The sequence below is a fragment of the Miscanthus floridulus genome, chromosome 16 (assembly GCF_019320115.1).
Source record: "Miscanthus floridulus cultivar M001 chromosome 16, ASM1932011v1, whole genome shotgun sequence".
Lineage (NCBI taxonomy): Eukaryota > Viridiplantae > Streptophyta > Magnoliopsida > Poales > Poaceae > Miscanthus > Miscanthus floridulus.
In genome coordinates this window covers 78,535,566-78,556,131 of record NC_089595.1, presented here as the reverse complement: position 1 = coordinate 78,556,131, position 20,566 = coordinate 78,535,566, and the positions used below count along the sequence as shown (strand labels likewise).

Here is a 20,566-nt window from a genome sequence, read left to right as displayed (position 1 = left end):
GCATCGCATACTTTCTCGACGGCACGGGCGGCGTGGTCGTGGGACTAACGCCGAGCGGGCATAGCGCTGGCGTAGGTGCATCTGACTGACAGATAAGCAACGCAACAGGCGACTGAGGCCCCATTCGCATGTCCTTAAACCCAGTTTGATCCGCTTCTTTTTTTATCCGGAACAGCGTTTTTCTCTCACAAATTCCTCCAGATTCATCCAAAACCATCCAGATTCCTCCAAACTCCTCCGAACGAACGGGTCTGAAAAGAAGTATTTCTGTTATTTTTATTATCCACCCGGTACCCGGAGACTGAAGCTGAGGTCAATCCGCCCGTATTTTACTCACTGCCGAGATCATGTCAACGCCCCGCCCGCGCTTTATGTGCTTCTCCTCATCTCATCACACCTTATAAATACGCTCACGTCGCTCCTGTCGTCGTGTGCTCCATCGCAAACGGCCAAAAACCACCAGCATAACCAAACCGCCTCAGCCGACCGAGATCGACGGCCGCCCAGCCCAGCAGCTCCTATCCGGACGGACGGTCGGTCGGTCGGTCGACGACGATGAGCCGCGCGGCGAGCGGCGCTGGGACCGGGAGAGGTGCGGAGCGGCACTGGTGCCGGTACAGGGGCGTGCGGCGGCGGGCGTGGGGCAAGTGGGTGTCGGAGATCCGGGTGCCCGGCACGCGGGAGCGCCTGTGGCTGGGCTCCTACGCCGCGCCGGAGGCCGCCGCCGTCGCGCACGACGCCGCCGCGTGCCTCCTCCGCGGCGGCCGGCCGGGGCAAGGCCGCCTCAACTTCCCCGACCGCGCCGCCTGCTACTACGCCGCCTACGGCGGGCAGGCGCGCGCGCCGCCGCTGTCGCCGCGCTCCGTGCAGCGCGTCGCGTCCGACGCAGGCATGGCCGCCGACGCGCAGATCGTCGACGCGCGGGCGGCGGCTCTCGCCGCGCAGCCGACGCCCGTCCAGCCGGCCGCGTTCGCTTTTGGCATTGGCGGCGTCGCGCAGGGGGGCGGTGGCGCGACGGTGCAAGGCGCAGCAGCGTGCGCGCCGCTGCCGCCGCCGCCGCCGTATAGCGACGGTGCTAGCAGCAGCACCAGTAGTGCGTATCGGTCCACGCCGAGCAGTCAGCAGCCTATTGTTTATGGGGATATTAGCGTTGACGACAGAGAGATCTTGATTTGATTATTAGGCAGTATATATAAATCAAGATTACTACAACATGTACCATTTTCGGTGGGATTTTATAAAAACAAATGGAAGCAAGATTCCTGTTATACTATTTAAAAGTTGCAAACACCAAATACAAACAAAGGCTACTGTAACAGAAGGTTCTGGATAGATGACGTCTTGCATGTTGACTCCTTGACTTGAAGAGGAAGAGGGACGTGGTCTCTGGCGCTTGGAGTTGGAGGCTGATGACTGCTTACGTTTCGGTGCGCCGTCCATGCGCACGTGCGGGACTAGGTGGGGTCCACTCCACAGCGCCTGGATCACTCACTTCTGTAGTGTGTAGTAGCAGGCGTCAAACTTGATCGGCGGCGCCGGCGTGCGTGCCGCCTCCGCTCACCTCGGTCGCTCTTACCATGTTCAGATGGCTATGGCTCGGTCGATGCTGAGTCATCTCATCTCATCTGTAATGCCCGAGTTCGTTCATGAATCAGAAGGCAGAAGGAGGCTTTCTTTGAGTAGTAGTAGTGGGCTCTCTCGGACCGTCCAAAAAGGCTGCGCAATGGTTCTGAGCTCGGTGGAGTGGAATGTTCGATTCGACAGGCAGAACCCATGGGTCCGGTCCGCGTGCTCCAGGAGAAACCGGCTACCACACACAGACACAGGACTCAGGAGACGCAACAGCATCCAACATCCCAACACTGCCTTGGACAAATGGACAATACAGCTCTGGATTTCGGAGACGCATTCCTTGACGCACGAATTATGGAATGCAGGGAACGCGCTGTTTAATTTAATCCATCTATCTATCTGAAAGTGCTCAGGTGGAAATGCTAGCATTTCACATTCGGCAATTGCTGACATCCACAAGCAGCCAACCATTGCATAACAGTTGCCACGTCAAACTGGAGTAACATGCGAATCAGCCTATTCCAATTACGAGTATGTACCGACGGACGTGAATCTTGTTCGCCGTCGCCGGCGGTCAGCCGCTCAGCTCGACAATTTTGGTTGTCGCTCCTATACTTTGTTATTTTTTATTCTGATGGCTCGGTCGCCGCTCGTCGTCAGGAATGGGCCAGTGGCAAGTCCGTGAATCAGATGCGGAAGGTTTTTGGGACGACTAGGTTCGGATCATCACTTCAGTTGTGCCAAAAGGTAGCGCAATGCCTTTTGAGCTCGGTGGAATCTCTGGTCCTGCACTCATCTCCTGTTCTACTACTAGTAATAGCTAGCCGCCAGAAGACGCCTCTTCTTCCGTTTGACGGAGTAGAAGAATCAAGAATGTTCCAGAATCCATGGGTTCGGCGGCCTTGACCTGTTTCACTTTCGTCTTTGTTTAGTTCCATCAACTTTACACCTCCAAATTTTGCACAGTGCAAGATCCTTCATCACATCACATCAAATCTTTGAACACATACACAGAGTATTAAATATAGGTAAAAAAAATTAATTACATAATTTGGTTGTACTTTGGGAGACGAACGTTTGAAGCCTAATTAGTCAACGGTTGGATAATTATTACCAAATACAAACGAAATGCTACAGTGCCGCTACAGTGCTGCGTGCTTTTTGGATGTCAAAGTTCTGGCAACTAAACACACCCGGAGGCAGGACCGCAGGAGCTAGCAACTTTCAAGTTTCAGCGGGTGGGTACCGCCAGTCGGCAGTCGCAGTAGATTCATCATTCAACAGCATCCAAGATTGCTTTCGAGTTTGGAGGCACCTATGCCTACCCACGCGCGCTCGATCGTTTCTATGGTTTATAAACCGGTTGATGCTGTTTTATTATGAGAAAAAACACTGTAACATAGCCGATAGTTGTACGCTCCTCAACTCTGCAGATTCCGTTCAAAACTTCATGCAAAAAAGAAAAGAGTGAATTCGCATGCTGCATGAACATACCCAACGAGTAATGATAAGTTTAGTGAGAAATGGATACATGCTATAACACGTATAGTATTATTGAAAAGACTAATATGTTCACGCCAGTAAAGCCGGGGAACATATTATATAGAGAAGAATAGTATAGAATACATGTTTACTAATATGGCCTTGATGCAAAGTATTATGAAATGCAGCGAATGCACTTTGCATAGTTCAATAGAGAAACCCTTGTCATGTGTGATTCATCAAAAGCGCTATCTTCATATTCAGCAATTGCTGAAATCCATAGGCAGGCAGGCAGCCATTATATAGAGCCTACTACTCAACGCATAACAGTTGCTACATGAAGCTAGGGGTAACAAGCGAGTCACCCTATTCCAATTATGTACAGACCTGACTCGACCACAACAAATTATTACATCTCAAATGAGCAAATACCTACGAGCTGTCCTGCTTCGGTTTCTCGCGGAGCTCAGAGTACTGGCCTCCCATCAGCTGCAGTATCTCGGTCCAGAGGCAAGAAGGATCGCCTGTCAAGGCGTCGCTGATAAGCTCCGTGCTGCAAGACGCGACATCCCAGTATCCCGCCCTGATCTCACCCAACAGCTGCTCATAGTCCCAGGCAGCGTGCCCAACGTAGAACCTCAGGTCCTGGGTCCTGATCACGCCGTTTTTCATCAGAACGGCGGCCTTCTCAAGGTCAGTACGGAAGCCGTAGCAGATGCCTGGTACGACTTCTTCAAACCCCTTGAGATGTGAGCTGTCGTCGGTCCTCACCAGGAACATGCTCATGTCAACAGGGCCTCCGAAGAAGAGGGGGGAATCACCGAAAGGGGTTGCCTGGTCTTGGAACGTTGGATTGACGTGCTTCATCTTTGTGTAAAGTGGACGATTCAGGATAACTCCGAACGGGCCATCAAATGTACCCCTTGAACCAAGTCTAAGGATGAAGATGACGGTTCTTTCAAAGATGCTATCATCATCAAGCGCCTCGGTAGCAACTAAAACACATCCTGCCTCTGGCATTGTAATAGCATGAGCCCACTTGTGAGGGAGCTGTAATGGATCTCCTGAGGATGCCTTTGACTCTGTGGGAGTACTTGGATCCACTAATAGCTCCTGATTCAGAGACAGAAGCAGATATGAAAACCCAGAAGGTATAGGGCTGTCTGACCAGTTGTGATAATTGGCTTGCTGCAAAGAATGGAAATTCTCTACAACAACAATTTTATTAGACAATGAAAACTAACCAACAACAACTTACAAATAAATGTAATGAGATGCAAAACAATGGCTTATGTGATACAGCCTTGATATAATGATATAGCAGCAATTTTTTTCAAGAATGGGAAATCCACTGTTAGTGTTCCATTTTTCCCCACAGAGATTATTCAGAATAAATGGCGGGCCTGGTGCAAGCGGTAGAGTCTTACCGCCTGTGACCGGAAGGTCCCGGGTTCGAGTCGCGGTCTTCTCGCATTGTACAGGCGAGGGTAAGACTTGCCACTAACACCCTTCCCCAGACCCCGCACAGAGCGGGAGCTCTCTACACTGGGCACGCCCCCTTTTTTTAGAGATTATTTAGAATGTTTCATTTGATCGCCATTCTATGGCGCAGAATTGAAAATCCTAATTCTAGGACACCCTGCCGAATCTTCTTTTTTTTCTTTTCAAAATAAGTTTGTGTTTTGCATTAATAAGAAGAGCAAAAATTGCAAGACCCTTTATATTGCCGGTCTGAGACAGGCCTCAGATGGCATGGGGGCACTAGAGTTTAAGCTTACACAAAAATGATAGCTGCGTCCAACTACCGTTTCCTACTACATGAAAAGCAAATAACCTGTTGAAACTTGAAGTTATATCCCTGTGCAATGTACCAATGCAAGCCATAAAGATGTTATGCACTTATAGCTTAAACAGACAGTGGACCATAGTAGCATAGTAGTTGTGAACCCAAGTAGGAGTAATAAAACAATGGGTTAATTGGATTCATGCCATTATAATTTTCGATGTTTGGAGAAACGCCATTACTATTCGCCTATTTTGAAGCATGTCATTACAATTCTTCGTTTCCCACAAAAATGCCACTGAATACGTATGGACACAGCCTGGACCCAGCTGCAGGCGTATACGAAGACGTATACTTCATCTCCCCTGTCACTGACACGCGGGCCCCACATGTCGTCTTCTTCTTCCTCTCCTCATCTCTCTCTCTGGCTCGCTCTCTCCATCCCGATGCGGCCACGGCGGGCACTACCGGCGGCGGCGGCGGCGGGCTTGCGGGCGAGCCGACGAGCCGCTGTCGTGAGCCCGCACGCCGCGGGCGAGCAGCCGGCGACGGGAGCACCACAACCGAGCAGCAGGACGCAGCCAGTGCGGAGCTCGCCTCCCGGGCGGCGCACCAAGGACGCGGCCAGCGCAGAGCTCACGGCCTAACCGACGTGCTGCTGCTCGCCCGCGGCGTGCTACTGCTGCTCGCGGGCTGTCTTCCTCTCTGTTCTCTCTCGTGCACACTCTGCACATGGCTTGCTCGCCGGCGTGGGTTCGGATTTGAGCTAGGGGCCACGGGATATGCTGGGGAGACATGCAAACGGAGAAGGAGCTCACCACGACGCCGATGGTGGGCTTCTTGTCGTCGAATGCTGACCGGAGAGGGAGGGAGCCGAGGCGAGGCAGACGACAACTCTGGCGAGCTCGCGGCGAAGGTGTTGCTAGCGTGGGTTGATGCGAAGGAGCGGTTTCACAGACTCGTAGTGCCTCTGCGAACTCGACGGAGGAGGAAATGAGGTCAGAGGCGGTCGGAGCGCGGAGAACAGCGAGCTCAAACCGAGCTCGGCAATGGCGGTTGTGCCGGCGGAAATGGGTGCTGGAGAGTGGGGAAGGGCTCAGGTAGTGGTGGAGCGGTGGAGGCGTGTGCTCGCGGTGCCGAGGCCCAGCTTATATAGGGCAGAGAGGGAGCGAAGAGTAGCCGGTCGCGAGCTCAGAGGCATGCCGCCCATGGCAGCTACGATTGGCGCGCCCGAGGTGTGCAGATGGCGCTGCGACTGCTGCGAGGGTAGAGTGTGGGACGCGGAAGGAAGGGAGGGGGCCTGGTCCTCGCGGCGAGCGAGCTTGGTCGCGGCAGGAGCGGGAGGAGATGGGTTGCTGCTCGCGGGCTGTCGGCGTGCTGCTGCTGCTCGCCGTCGCCGTGGCCATGGCCGCGTCGGGATGGAGAGAGGAGGAGAGGAGGAAGAAGAAGATGACATATGAGGCCCGCGTGTCAGTGACAGGGGTGATGAAGTATACGTCTTCGTATACGCTGCAGCTGGGCCCAGGCTGTGTCCATACATATTCAATGGCATTTTTGTGGGAAACGAAGAATTGTAATGACATGCTTCAAAATAGACGAATAGTAATGGCGTTTCTCCAAACATCGAAAATTATAATGGCATGAATCCAATTAACCCTAAAACAATTGGTGGAACTAGTAATGCTCAGAACAGCATGTTGTTACCAGTTTAGGCAGAATTGCAAGAAGTGAAATGGCAAATACCTCGATGAACAAAAAATATTTGCATCTCTTGACATCTATTTAACAATAGGGAAAATCTTCACTACAGATTGTAACTAAGAACAGGCCAGGCTCACCTGTTCCCGGCGCACAAGGTTTGCCCTGACATCTCGCCAGTAGTTGCTGCTAGAAACATTAATCGGCTTGCTTGTTTTCGTCTCGTCACGGGGTTGGTTCAACCCTGCAGAGGTATCCCCTGTTGGGGTAGATGCATCATCATGCCCTGCATGAACAAAAACCATCAATTGAGCAGAACCAAGGCCATGCTCTTCAGTGTAGGTTTGTGGAAGGGTACACCAAAGCACTTCTAATGTGGCCATCACGCTGGATTGATCACATGTTTTGTAGTACATACTTAAATCATATAAGTCTAATGCAGTTTGTATACCAAAATTAACAAAAAGTAAACACACAGTATATCACAATTCACAATCAACCAAATCCTATCAACAAAGCGCGGAGCAAGATCAACATCTGATTATCTGGGTCTCGCCAGTCTCACGAAAAGCACGGCGCCCCAACTCCAAATCGCATCCTATCACGAACTGGATCCACGAAAAGGCTGCGCCCTGGGATACTGCACATGCGATGCGAATCGCCCAAACATCCTACAGCCCACCCTAGGCCCAGCGATTCAAAGGCATCAGATACACGCGAGAAGGGCCTAACCGGAAGACGACGCCTTGCTATCGGCTTCCTCGCCGCTGCTGGCCTCGCCACCGCCGGGGCCGTCCTTCCTAGTGCCCCCCGACGCGCGCACCGCCACCAGGGGCGCCCACCCGGGACTTCGCCTCCAGAACCTCCGCCCGGCCGCCGCCGTCGACGGCGACGCGAGGGAGGGCGGCGCGGGGTGCCGCGGCGTGAGGCAGGGTCCGCCGGCCTTGGCGTTGTTGAGGGCCCACATGTCGGTGAACGAGGCCTCGGCCGCTCCGGGGTGTCGGGTCGCCGGGACGGAGTGGAAAAGGGGAGTGTGCAGTTGGAATTGGAATTGGAACCGCTCGAGGCGAGTCTGTCCGCGAGTGATGGATGGATTGTATGGCTGGGTCGTCGCGAGTTGCGATGAAGGCGGATTCGGCGAGTGTGGAAAGCGCTTTTCTTGTCCTCGAAAATACCTCTAGACAAAATACAACAGTGACGTGGGACAGGTACATCAGCTGTTCTCCGTGAGATTTTTGTTGGAGTTTTATTCTCGTTATATAGTTCAGGTGTCATGAAGGTAAATATGATCGCAAACCTTAATATGGGTCGCGTCATCGAGGAGCGCGCGACCCATCGTCCTCCTCGCGCTCGCCTTCTCCATGCGTGCTTCTCCTTCCTCCGTCGCCTCTCTTCCTCCCGCTTGCGCTCGCCTCAGAGAGGGAGAAGAAGCCGCGCTAGTGTTCCAGTGAGGAGGAGGTCGCCGGAGACGGAGAAGAAGCCAACTCCATCGGACTTAGAAGGAAGGGGCCCCGAGGAGGCAGGGCCGACCAAATGGTGGGGAAGAAATCCAGGCAGTTCAGGGCCCCAGTGGCGGCGAAGGCAGCTGGGCCAGGTAGGGGTGCGGGTGCCATGGGCGGACCTCGGAGCTCGGCATTGCCGGCAAGCATGGCCATGGAGGAGCTCCGCGCGAGAGGGGGGAGGGGAAGAAGGCGGCCACCGTATTAGAGCTCCGGCGAACCCTAGCGCCCGCGACGAGGCGGTGGTCGACCGCGGGGGCGAGGAGGAGCAGAAACGGTGGTGGGGACGGGGTCGAGGACGAGGTCCGGTGGTGGAGGGCGTGGGGACGTGGCGACGGAGGAGGGGCATAACGGGATGTTGAAGATGGGTCACGCGCTAGGACGAGGTCCTGTGGTGGAGGGCGCGAGGAGGTGGCGGCGGAGGTGGGGCGCGGCGGCAGGTCGAGGCCCATCGCACGATAATGGCCTCCAAATAGGATCCTGGTCCATCAGTACTCTTTTCGTTCCAAACTATAAGACGTTTTTTTTCTATGAATTAAAATATACAATATGTCTAACTATTCATGATCACTTGATCCTACCTGTCACTAATCTTCCCCTGCCTACTATTGTCTCTGATCTTTGGCTTCTCGGCTCTCGGTCCTGGAACTTAGATCTTAATAATAATATTTTTGATCATCATGCTGTTCAGGCCATGACAAACATCTATCTTGTCCATAACAACCAGCACGACATTCCGAGATGGACTCCATCAAACAACGGTCTGTGTTCTACCAAAAATGTTTACGGGTACCTCAACAGCCAACAGTTAATTCAACTCCCACGACAAGGATCGCGAAGCATACAGCCCCAAGCTAACCAAATTTTGCAGAGAGCTTGTGAAAGGTCATAATAGCTAGAGAGGAAATGAATAGCCTATTAAAAAATCTACAACAACACTAAGTTAAGCGGTTAGATAAATATGAGACGAAGCAAGTTTTGCGCTAGTCTACTAAAAATACAACCCACCTACCACAATTCTAGTTGCTATACTCTCTAAGCACACAAAAGGGCTAAGTCACAAGCTCTAAATTAGTGAGCTCTTAAAAACTAACTAAAGAGCCTCACTAACCAAACTAAACAAGCAAAAAAGCTAGCTCTCAAAACTAACTACACTAAAGAGTTTAGCTACACTAAGTAAGTAATACAAGGGAGGTAGAGATTATATACCGCCGTGGCAAGTGATCAATCAAGAATACCAATGAGTACCAAGGAGACAATGATGACACAATCAATTTTTTCTTCGAGGTTCACTTGCTTGCCGACAACTTAGTTCCCGTTGTGGCGATTCACTCACTTGAAGATTCATGCGCTAATAGGCATCACACGCCTAACCCGCAATCGAGTGCCCCACAACCAACACAAGATGAGGATCCACAAGCCACGCGCAATCCATTAGAGTTGCCTTTGGCGCTCCGATGGGGAAGATACAAGAACCCCTCACAATCACAACGATTGAAGCCGAAGACAATCACCTTCCTCCGCTCGACGATCCACCAATCATCGAGCCATCTAGGTGTCGGCAAACACCAAGAGTAACAAGATCTCCACCAGACCAAACCGCCCAACTAATGCCACAAGATGCTAGACCACTAAATCATGCACTAGAGGCTCTCCAATCTCACTCAAGATGATGAAATCAAGTGTGCAAGTGCGTGGAGTGGTGTGCTCATATCTCAAAGGGTGTATGCAGGTGTGGAAAGTGCCAAGAGAGTGGCCAAGGCTGGCCACACCATCTATTTATAAGTCCACAAGCAAATAGAGCTGTTACCCCTTTGGAGCTGTCTCTGCGGGGTCACCGGACACGGCGGTGGTGGCACAGCCCTGATCGACACGTCCTGTGTAGCGGCAAAGAGCTAATGCACAAGGCGTTGTCTGCCAAGAAGAAGAAGAGGTCGGCGACACTGCCCCCCATGAAAGCAGGATTAACATCAGAGAGTCCCTGCCCTGCCAGCACCAAAAGTATATCCACAAGTTGGAGAGCGAAGACGACGATCCAGAGGATAGGGAGACATTATCCTCGAGGGCTGCCCGCCAAGGGTTTGCGGCCCCTTTCTACCGGCAGAAGAAGGTCCTAGCTCGGCGATAGACGCCGGGCAGATAGGAAGTCCTAGTCGGAAGGCAGGAAGTCCTGCCACCTAGGCAGGAGTTGAAGTCCTCGAGCCTGAGTGAGAGGTTCAGGACAAAGGCGGCGCAGCCATCGGCGCATCGACTATAGAGGTAAGCCCGGTGCCACAGGGCTTTCAAAGACCAAGCGGGCTACGCAAGATCAAGTGCACCATTCGACGATCTAGCAAGTAAGTTGTTGGCTGCTGTACTTATTGAGCTGTTCTAAAAGATGCCTCAAAATATTGTAACAAACTTTGATTATGGAGCAACAAACCGTCGACCGACCCCTTATAGCTGGTCACGGCTGGAGAAGGATCTCATGGCGTGACGCTGCCTGTCGCCCCCGTGAATGTCGAAAGTACAAGCAGAGTAGGGGCGACCGCGACGTACAGGGCAAACAGAGCTCACACAGGCGACAGTGCTAGGTGTCAGCGGGTGGCAGAGCCGGTTGGTGAACCTAGAGCGGACGCGGGATAGGTGTCGAGCCCCCCCCCCCAACATCTCCGCCGATGATGGAACACAAGGGGCGAGAACCTAGTCCCCGAGCTTCGTCTTTGGGGATGGGTGCGGGCCCTGGAGCCGAGCAGGAGCCGCTTGCTCCAGAGCCCCTCATGGAGATGGCTTTGGGCGCAGCGCGGCACCACCAGGAAAGAGTTGCGAGAGGAGCTGCATGACCATGGTTGGAGCTACTGAGGTTGAAGATATCCCGTGGCAACTGTTGTATCCTTGGGACACCCCCGCACGTGTGTCACAGACCTAGTTGCACCGGGGCAACCGTGTCGATGTGGTGGAGGAGGTGGATGTTGACCCACAGATAGAGTCACTGAAGAAACATCTTGCGGTGGTGAACGGTGAGTTGCAGGTGAGTCGATTTGATGGCGATGTTTCACATATCTTCCCAGTGAAGTTGTGACAATCGTTTGCCAGGAAATACTAAAAATTGTGGAGCATCGGCGACGACGGCTCGAGGAGGTCGAGCCCACTTTCAAAGAAAACAAGCGACTGCTTGTGGAGGTGAAGGCGTGTGAGGATGAAATAATTGGTCTCAACGAAGAGCGAAGCAGGCTGGAAGCACGGGTGTACCAAGTGCAGCTGGAGAAGAAGGATCTAGCCATTGAGTGCGACATAGCCCGAGAGGAGGTTGCCACCACCTAGGTACAGCTCGGCGAGATTGGTACTCAACTTGCCACCGTTGCAATGGAGAAGAATGGTAAGACCATATACCCGTCAGCAAATCTGTGATACGTCTGTTTGTTCGTACCTTCGTTATGATGACATCATTGTTGCTATTGCAGATCTAGCGACGCGGTTGTTCCTAGCTAAGGAGGCCATGTAGCGCATGGAGAAGGAGAGGGATGATGCATGAGAAGCGCACATAAAAACCATTGATGAGCTTGCGCGTAAGTGATCTTTGCAAAAACAGTTGTTTTTGATCGTGTGAGCCTCGTCATCATTGTTGACATTTCTTAGCATCACTCTTTACTAAGTTGTCATCCCTAGCATGATGCCAGAAATGCATGGTTGGTTATTATTAATGACACTTGTAAACTCAGAGAAAATTATATATGTTAAAGTAAAGTATCCACAAGTACACAGATAATATACCATTGTAGCATTTCACCTGGGAGTATATCAAGTATCGTTATTTATATTCTATCCACTAGGAGGAACTATGGGATTGTTGGCATAGAGATATTGACAAATATGTATACTTATGATAAAACCACTCTCATGCTATGGCAGGGGTAAGTCAAATGATAAATAAATGATAAATGTGAAGCATTGATAATAATTCCAGAGATAAAAATAGAGACTCATAAAATGTAGTATGGCTAGGCAGGAGATTCGGTAAGAGCAAAAGATTCCTAAGTCATTCCTTATTTACTAAGTCTTTTGTACACCCAAGTATATACACTCTCATATATAGCATAATTAACTTTGTATCTATGCATAAGGAACATTACTAAGGAAGATCAAGAACATAGCTTGTCTCCCGTCACAACCGTGTTCTACTTGCTCTACAAATGGAGAGTGGACTACAAAAGACTCAATGGGAGTGCCACATCCTCAATCTACCACATGATCCAGAGTGCAGAATGCATCCGTAGGTAAACAATATCTAAGCTCCATGCTTACATAATGTCGACCACTTAACCCATGCGCATCTTGGGCTAAGCGCTTTGCGAACATATGCATAAACTCATCATCAATCACATCTATATCAAGCATATAACTAGAGCAAACTTGGAACATAATAAATAGCAACATAATATTGAAGTAGCATAAAGTCATAAATAAAGAGATACAATGGATATACCAGTCTCCAGACGGTAGATCCGGAGTCCTGAGCAATAGCCCACACTCTACTTGAACCTTGCTAGCTAGCCTATACTAGAACTTTGAAGAATTAGAGCTCTATTCTCTTCTCTCTAGAAACCCTAATTTCTGGCCTAATCTTGACTTATGGCAGCCTGCGCTAGAGGGGGGCAGAGGCTGGTTATATAGGCCGGAGCATCAATCCTGAGTCCTCGGATCAAACTGACTTGAATAAATGACATAGATGCAATCTAGGAGGCAGTGGAGAACCGACGTAGCGACAGGGGCTGACATGTGGGCCCTGAGAGGCCAGGCGGCCTACAGGTGGGGCCAGGCAGCCACTCGGGCTCCGTCTCAGTGTGGAGTCCTCTTGAGTCTTCTAGAACCTTCTGGTGTCTGTTTTGCTGCGGATAAGCGCAATTCATTCCGACATGTAGGTACACCTTGACGGCTTTATGAATAAATCTTGTAGAAAATATAGATTCACCAAAACTCATGAAATTTGTTAATTTAAACCCCTAGACCTTTGTTGGTGATCATATTTATACCCTTATAAATGTTTTATTGATGGTTTATAGTGGTTGTTAACTACTATCAACAAGCTCCACCAAGCTTAACCTTTGCTAGACCCTTAGCAAAACTAAACTCAGCAAATGGATGAGGAGTTGCATCAATGTTTTCACTTCTCAAAAGTACACATGCGCTCAACAAAGAATTCTCCTCTAGATTAAAATGCACTGATCTGACTTTCAAACTTACCCATATTACCTTCAACCATGGGGCTTTCAATCAAGTCAAGCACTATGTCTCAAGTTCTTGTCTCAAGTTCTTTGTTCAACCATTATTCTAGAGTTTTTGCAAGTTTTTAAATAAAACTCAGAGACTCCATTGTATGACACTCTCAAGTCTCTTATATATATGTGGTATTTATGAATCCTTACCAAGGCAAAAGTGATGTTATGCCTTTTGTTCTCCTACAACTAAGGCTTATTTGGAGATCATAGGAGTGGTAATTGTATGAGAGAGCATATTTGCGACACATATATTGTAAAGTCAAACAATGGATCCAAAGAGAATTGAGTCATATAATCAAATTAAGATGTATATGTGTGTGGAATATGGTGGATATAAATATGGTGGCTAGCCTAATTCTACTATGCTCCTTGAAAATATATCTCTCCTTTAAAACTTGGAAACATTTGCTAGAGAGCTGGGGCTATCTTATTCATTTCTTTCTCTCTTTTTCAGATGGGCATCTGAGTACCCATTGTTTTAAATATCTCGAACACTTTTGTGTCCATTTTTTCTCAACTTATTTTTTTCTTTTCTTTTATGAATAACTTTTGCATAGCCTCATGCCTCTTTTCTGCAACAAAACTTTTGAAAGATAGCAACAAAAACTTAGAGTATTATTTGGTGGAAAACTTATCAAGCATGTTTTTAGCGTTTTCTCCTAGTGTAGGAGTAAAACATTTTTAGATGGATCTAGATGAAATGCTTGTTTTTGCGCCTACCCCGGTGTAGGAGTAGTGCATATGTAGGTGGTGTGTACGTGATCTTGATTTTAAGAGCATGACAAAACTCTCATAAGGCATCAACAAAGCTTGACCAAACTCAATGCAATGCAAACAACATATATGAGAGGAAGTTTTCCTAGTCTAAATATCATATTTGGCTCTGGTAGGAAGTCAAGCTTTGTCATACAGGATCTCATCATGTTACATTTTTATGTTTTTCAAAAGATAAATCTTCAAAATTCAAGTGTCACTTGGAACAAGATAAATAGCAGCTCAAACCTTCTCATATCATATCCATCAATTATCTAGACTTAAATCAAGCATATGCTACCCATGAGTTTCAAGTTCATAGCAAATTCTCATGTCAAATCAATTTTATCTAAAACTCGCAAGAATTCAAGGCTGAAAATTAGGTACTTGTAAGGAATTATAACAAAGCAACTATTCATCATTTCCATCATGTGAGATCATCTTCAAGTTTTCTTTCATTTCTTTTTTTAACTCTTAAAAACAAGAAAGGAAACTAAAACACATCTTAAACAAACTTAATTAAACTTAAATTATATACGCACTCTTTTTTTTTCATTTTTTAGATCACACTATAATATATATATATATACACTAAATTTTTATTTTGTTTTTGGTTATGTATTTTTTAACTCGAAAAATAAACTAAAGAAAATAATAAAATGCTAGGAAGATAAAACTTACCTTCGGTAAACGGGGGCCCCTCCCCCAAGCTGGGTGTTGGTACGGTCTCTCAAAAAGACGGGTCGATGTAGAGACCTTGAAACAAGTATCGCCAATTCTCGTTTTTTCCGCTCCTGGTGCTGCTGAATGGCGGCGATGCGTTCTCCTACCTTCGCTTGTCACTGGGTGTGTTGGTGAAGTTGGTTCTGGATGTTATGCTGGTTCTCTTCGATGGTGGTGAGCATGTTGCTGAGGCGGGGGCGCTCCATCTGCTACTCATGATATACCACGGGCTGGTCATGTTAGCCATAGGCAGAGAAGGACATATGTCTTCCCTTATGGCCACTCGAGACTTCTTCATATTGCTGCTGCTGATAGTAGTTGAAGTTGTCATCCTGCCATTGTGCACTTGAGCCCTCCTGCTAAGAGCTCTCAGCGTGCTGAGGAGCGGGTTGCTCCCAACTAGCATGCTCGGGCTAGTGCATGTGGGAAGATTCCCACCTAGCATGCTCGGGCTAGTACATGCGGGAAGAACCTGGCTGGTCCCAGCCTACATAACTGGTGAAGGCAGGTCCTTCGGGAATTGGATCGTCACCACAGTATTGGGGCTACGAGTTGCGCATGAGCCTCATAGAAGCGCTTCGGCGAGGCACTGCTTCCTTTTTCTGTGGCTTGCAGTAGGGCTGGATCGTAAGCGGGAGTGAGGACGAACCTCTGGGTGTTCAGCTTCTTGTAGATGTCCTTCTCCGTATCGTCCCAGAGCTTGAGATGCTTCTCTTGCAAGAGAACGTTTCTTTCCACGAGGCTGAACGGGACGATGCTCCAGTAGTGGGAGATGGAGGATCGACCTCCATGTCGGTGCTTGTCCAGGACGACGAACTTCTTGTTGAGTGGAACGACACTGCACGCTTGAGCTTTCCGACGATCTTACTCATTTTTCCTGCAAAATAGACAAAAGACAACACAACTTGTGGAACAGGATTAGGAAAATAAAAATGTTAGCGGTTAGCCGTCCAAAAGTCAGTCGTCTAGAGGGTTAGTCATCCGAGATTGCCTAAAGAATTTTTCTAATCAATATTCTGGCATGACTTCCCCCCTAATTCTTTTTAATTTTCTCCCTTGATTTGGACAGCACTACCACTCTTAAGCCCTCTCTTTCTTGCTCAAATTTTAGCAGCACCTCTCTCTCTCTCTTACTCAAGATTTTAGGGACACTTTCACTCTCAACTTTCTCACCCTTTTCTCTCACTCCAAAACTACTTCTACCAAGAGAATTTTAAACTACGAGATTTGGAATTGGAAATTCGAACTTGGGAAGCTGTATTGCAGTGTGAGTGAGTGAGTTGAGCAGCCAGGAGGGGGTATTTATGGGGGAGAGCAGCAGGTTGGCCGGCCAAGTGGTGGGACCGGCCGGCCCCACACCATGGCCATTTGTCCTCTCCTTCCTTCTGATGACCTCTTGCTTCGTGGTTAAGCAAAATATCTACTCCTTTGGTGCTCTTTCGGTGGAGATACGACCAGGATGGCTGGTGGAGAGATGATGGAGGTGAAAGTGGTGGTTGAGTGGAGATAGAAGTGATGGGTAGTGGTTATGGAGGTGATGGTGGTGGTTCCCCAAGTGTTTCTGGGTCCTGGTGCCTGTATTTCTACCATATATTCAGATATATATATATGCAATAAAAAATATTTTACGCAGCTATGAAATATAAGAAGATGAATGATGGTATTTTTAAATTTTTATGCCTCCATAGTAAATATTTCTTATGGGGTTTTTACGCTCCGTAAAAAATTATTTACATGGAGCTTGATTTTTTATAATGCCATGATGATTTTTTTTATTTTTATGATGCAGGTGTTGAAAAGTAAATATGCCAAAGTAAAATATAATGCAAAAAATAATATAGATAACTACCAAGTTACCTCCCGGCGAGGGTTTGGCATTTTAAGTCCACCGAACCAAACTTCTCCATTAACGTTTATTCTTTGGGTGCGTCCTTTGGTCCTAGAGATGGAGACCTTGACGGATGAACTTGTTTCTTACACCATTCCAAATTAGAGCATTGTTCTAGTCTTGGCTTGAAGGCGAATCGCTCTTCCTTGCCATTGATATGGAATTTGATTTCTCCAACTCCAACATCAATGTGCACATTTGTAGTACTCAGGAAGGGTCTCCCAAGTATGAGGAGTGTCTTCATGTCCTCCTACATGTCAAGTACTACAAAATCCATAGGAACAAAGAAGTCTCATATCTTTACCGGAATATTCTCGACGATTCCTATAGGGTAGCAGACCGATTGGTCGGCTAGTTGCAAACACATCGACATTGGTGTAAGTGTTGAGTAGTTGAGCTTATCGAAGACCTTCTTAGGCATGACACTAATGCTTGCTCCAAGATCGCATAACGTGTTCTCAAAGTTCTGGCTTCTGATTGAACAATCGATAGTGGGACACCCCGGATCCTTCTTTTTGACAGGTGATGTGTTTAGGATGGCCGCACTACACTCCATCAACTTGATTACTTTAGTGGTGGGCAGTGGTCTTTTGTTATTGAGAATGTCTCGGAGATACTTTGCATAGGTGGGAACCTGTATGGCATCTAGTAGAGGAATATTGATATATAACTTTTGAATTACCTCTACAAACTCACCAAACTGCTCATCCATTTTGGCTTTTCGATTTCTGCGTGGAAACGGTAGGAATGTAGTGTCATAAAAATCTTGTTGTAATTCTCGCTCTTGTGGCATAACTTCTTCAACTTCATTGTTTCTCTTCTCCTCTTCCTGCATTACCACTTGTGTCTTACATGTCCTTGTCAGATACGGTGGATCACGAGTAGACTTGCCACCTCTTGTGGTTATAGCATTGACCTTTTCAAGGTTAGTAGCAAAAGGTAGAGCAACGGCCAACTATGCTAATTGACAATCTATCTTTTTATTATAGCTAAGTTAGCCTTTTATGGTAGAAGAAAAACTATCCATTTTAGTATTTATGTTTTCTAGGATCTTATCATTAAAAGCAAGCTTTTTAGAAATATTCTCATTAATCCTAACTTGTTCTAAGATTAAGTCCCTTAAGGATGGTTGCTTGGGATTAAAAGAACTATAATTGTTATCTGGGTACTTACCTTGGTAAGTTGACCATTGTTGATTCCATCCTTGTCTCTGTTGTTGTGGACCTAAATTGTTGCCAATGATGTTGACATCCTCTTGATATTCAGGGAATTCAACCTCCAAATATTCTCCACATGTGTTTTGAGCATTGAAAGAATCTTGAATGGCCTAACGATCTCTCTTGTAATTGGCTCGCTGTTCAAGCCAATTCAATAGTATGTCCATCTTGGTTAACAATGCACACACCTCTTCTGGTACTTCTTCACTCTTATTGCATGATTGGATGTAGCATGATGACCAGCCTTCATTAGAGGCTATCTTTTCCATAAGAGTTTCAGCTTTTCCAAGGGTGAGTGACATAAATGATCCTCCAGCAGTGGCGTTGAGTTATTCATGAGCTTTCTAAGTTAATCCATGGTAGAAACTTGACAAGAGCAACCAATCTTCCATTCCATGATGAGGACAATCTAAAACATATTTTTGGAAACGTTCCCATGCTTCTAGAATGGTCTCTCCCTTCTGCTATTGGAAGTTGGAAATCTTTCCTCTTAAGGCATTGGTCTTGCCTACTGGGAAAAACTTTTCTAGGAAGGCCTTTGAACACTTTGCCAATGTATTGATGTTATCTTTATTAGTGTAGAACCATTGCTTCGCCTTTCCCACTAGTGAGAATGGAAACAAGCTAAGTAGTATGATGTCTTGAGCAACGTCCTTAATGATGACTGTGCTACTGATCTCTAGAAAATTCTAAAGATGAGCACTAGCATCTTCATGTGACTTTCCACTGAATGGGGTAGCTTGCACCATGTTGATGAGGCTTGGCTTGAGCTCGAACTCAAGGTTGTTGGTTTTAAGTGTTGGTCCTGTGCGAATGTTCTCGGTGCTCGGAGCCGAGAACTCACGCAGAGTTTTGTCAGCCATAGCTTAGAAACTGGTGTTGAGCTTCCTCTTGATTGGGTTGATTCTGATTGGTAGTTGTTGGTGAATCACAACCAATTTGGCAATACCCTATACAAAATACGAACAACAACAAACAAGGGTGAGCCTGCTAAAGCAGAGGTGTTATGATTTTATCAATAAGTATTTATTTGATTAAGTCTCTATAGCCGTGTGCCCCTCCCTGGCAACGTCGCCAGAAATGCTTATTGACATTTCTTAGCATCACTCTTTACTAAGTTGTCATCCCTAGCATGATGCCAGAAATGCGTGGTTGGTAATTATTAATGACACTTGTAAACTCAGAGAAAATTATATATGTTAAAGTAAAGTATCCGCAAGCGCACAAATAATATACTATTGTAGCATTTCACCCGGGAGTATACCGAGTATTGTTATTTATATTCTATCCATCGGGAGGAGCTATGGGATTGTTGACATAGAGATATTGACAAATATGTATACTTATGATAGAACCACTCTCATGCTATGGCATGGGTAAGTCCATTGATAAATAAATGATAAATGTGAAGCATTGATAATAATTCTAGAGATAAAAATAGAGACTCATAAAATGTAGTATGGGTAGGCAGGAGATTCGGTAAGATCAAAAGATTCCTAAGTCATTTCTTATTTACTAAGTCTTTTGTACACCCAAGTATATACACTCTCATCTATAGCATAATTAACTCTGTATCTATGCATGAGGAACATTACTAAGGAAGATCAAGAACAAAGCTTGTCTCCCTTCACAACCATGTTCTACTTGCTCTACAAATGGAGAGTGGACTACAAAGGACTCAACGGGAGTGTCACATCCGTGATCTACCACATGACCAGAGTGCAGAATGCATCCGTAGGTAAATAATATCTAAGCTCCATGCTTACACAATGTCGACCACTTAACCCATGCGCATCTTGGGCTAAGTGCTTTGCGAACATATGCACAAACTCATCATCAATCACAACTATATCAAGCATATAACTAGAGCAAACTTGGAACATAATAAATAACAACATAATATTGAAGTAGCATAAAGTCATAAATAAAGAGATACAATGGCTATACCAGTCTCCAGAAGGCAGATCCAGTATCTTGAGCAATAGCCCACACTCTACTTGAACCTTGCTAGCTAGCCTATACTAGAACTTTGAAGAATTGGAGCTCTATTCTCTTCTCTCTAGAAACCCTAATTTCTGATCTAATCTTGACTTATGGCAGCGTGCTCTGGAGGGGGGGTAGGGGTTGGTTATATAGGATAGAGTGTCAATCCTGAGCTCTTGGATCAAATCGACTTGAGTAAACGGCATAGATGCAATCTAGGAGGCAGTGGAGAACCGACATAGCAAAGGAGGCCAACATGTGGGCCCTAGATGTCCGAGTAGCCTACAGGTGGCAGCCACTCGGGCTCTGTCTCGGTGTGGAGTCCTCTCGAGTCTTCTAGAATCTTCTCGTGTCTGTTTTGCTGTGGATAAGCGCAATTAATTCTGACATGTAGGTCCACCTTGATGGTTTTTAGAATAAACCTTGTAGAAAATATAGATTCACCAAAATTTATGGAATTTATTAGTTTAAACCCCTAGACCTTTGTTGGTGATCATATTTATACCCTTATACATGTTTTATTGACAGTTTATAGTGGTTGTTAACTACCATCAACAGTCATGTTGGTGTTTCACTATGGTCTGTGCGAACTCACAGACATTGTACCGGTCTTACGAGCTAGAACTAAAGGCTATGCGTGCCAAAATGAATGCCATTATCGCAGGGATAGCACTAGTCCTTGGTTTTATTGATGGAAAAATGGTGCCGCC

The 20,566-nt window shown here is 47.1% G+C and overlaps 2 protein-coding genes and 1 non-coding gene across 3 annotated transcripts; 2 read left to right on the top strand and 1 right to left on the bottom strand.

The window, feature by feature from the left end:
* Positions 1-459: 459 nt before the first annotated feature.
* On the top strand, positions 460-1,176 carry LOC136510121 (ethylene-responsive transcription factor RAP2-1-like). The gene has a single exon (XM_066504689.1). It carries the CDS (start codon positions 556-558, stop codon positions 1,174-1,176), a length of 621 nt encoding a protein of 206 aa, XP_066360786.1. The 5' UTR covers positions 460-555.
* A 2,009-nt stretch (positions 1,177-3,185) lies between these two features.
* On the bottom strand, positions 3,186-7,646 carry LOC136512291 (uncharacterized). Its single transcript, XM_066506258.1, has 3 exons — positions 7,268-7,646; positions 6,676-6,821; positions 3,186-4,167 (listed from the first exon to the last, which is right to left on the bottom strand). Exons 1-3 carry the CDS (start codon positions 7,500-7,502, stop codon positions 3,487-3,489), a joined length of 1,062 nt encoding a protein of 353 aa, XP_066362355.1. The 5' UTR covers positions 7,503-7,646; the 3' UTR covers positions 3,186-3,486.
* Positions 7,647-18,264: 10,618 nt separating this feature from the next.
* LOC136514698 (small nucleolar RNA R71) lies at positions 18,265-18,371 on the top strand. Its single transcript, XR_010773837.1, has one exon. It is a non-coding gene; the product is annotated as a small nucleolar RNA R71 (small nucleolar RNA).
* The last annotated feature ends 2,195 nt before the right edge of the window (positions 18,372-20,566 follow it).

Coding starts and splice junctions, on each gene's coding strand:
- LOC136510121 (XM_066504689.1), top strand. CDS start 556: ATGAGCCGCGCGGCGAGCGGCGCTGGGACCGGGAGAGGTGCGGAGCGG.
- LOC136512291 (XM_066506258.1), bottom strand. CDS start 7,502: ATGTGGGCCCTCAACAACGCCAAGGCCGGCGGACCCTGCCTCACGCCG. Junction 6,822..7,267: donor TAGCAAGGCGTCGTCTTCCG/GTTAGGCCCTTC, acceptor TTGTTCATGCAG/GGCATGATGATGCATCTACC. Junction 4,168..6,675: donor ACCTTGTGCGCCGGGAACAG/GTGAGCCTGGCC, acceptor TCTCTGAATCAG/GAGCTATTAGTGGATCCAAG.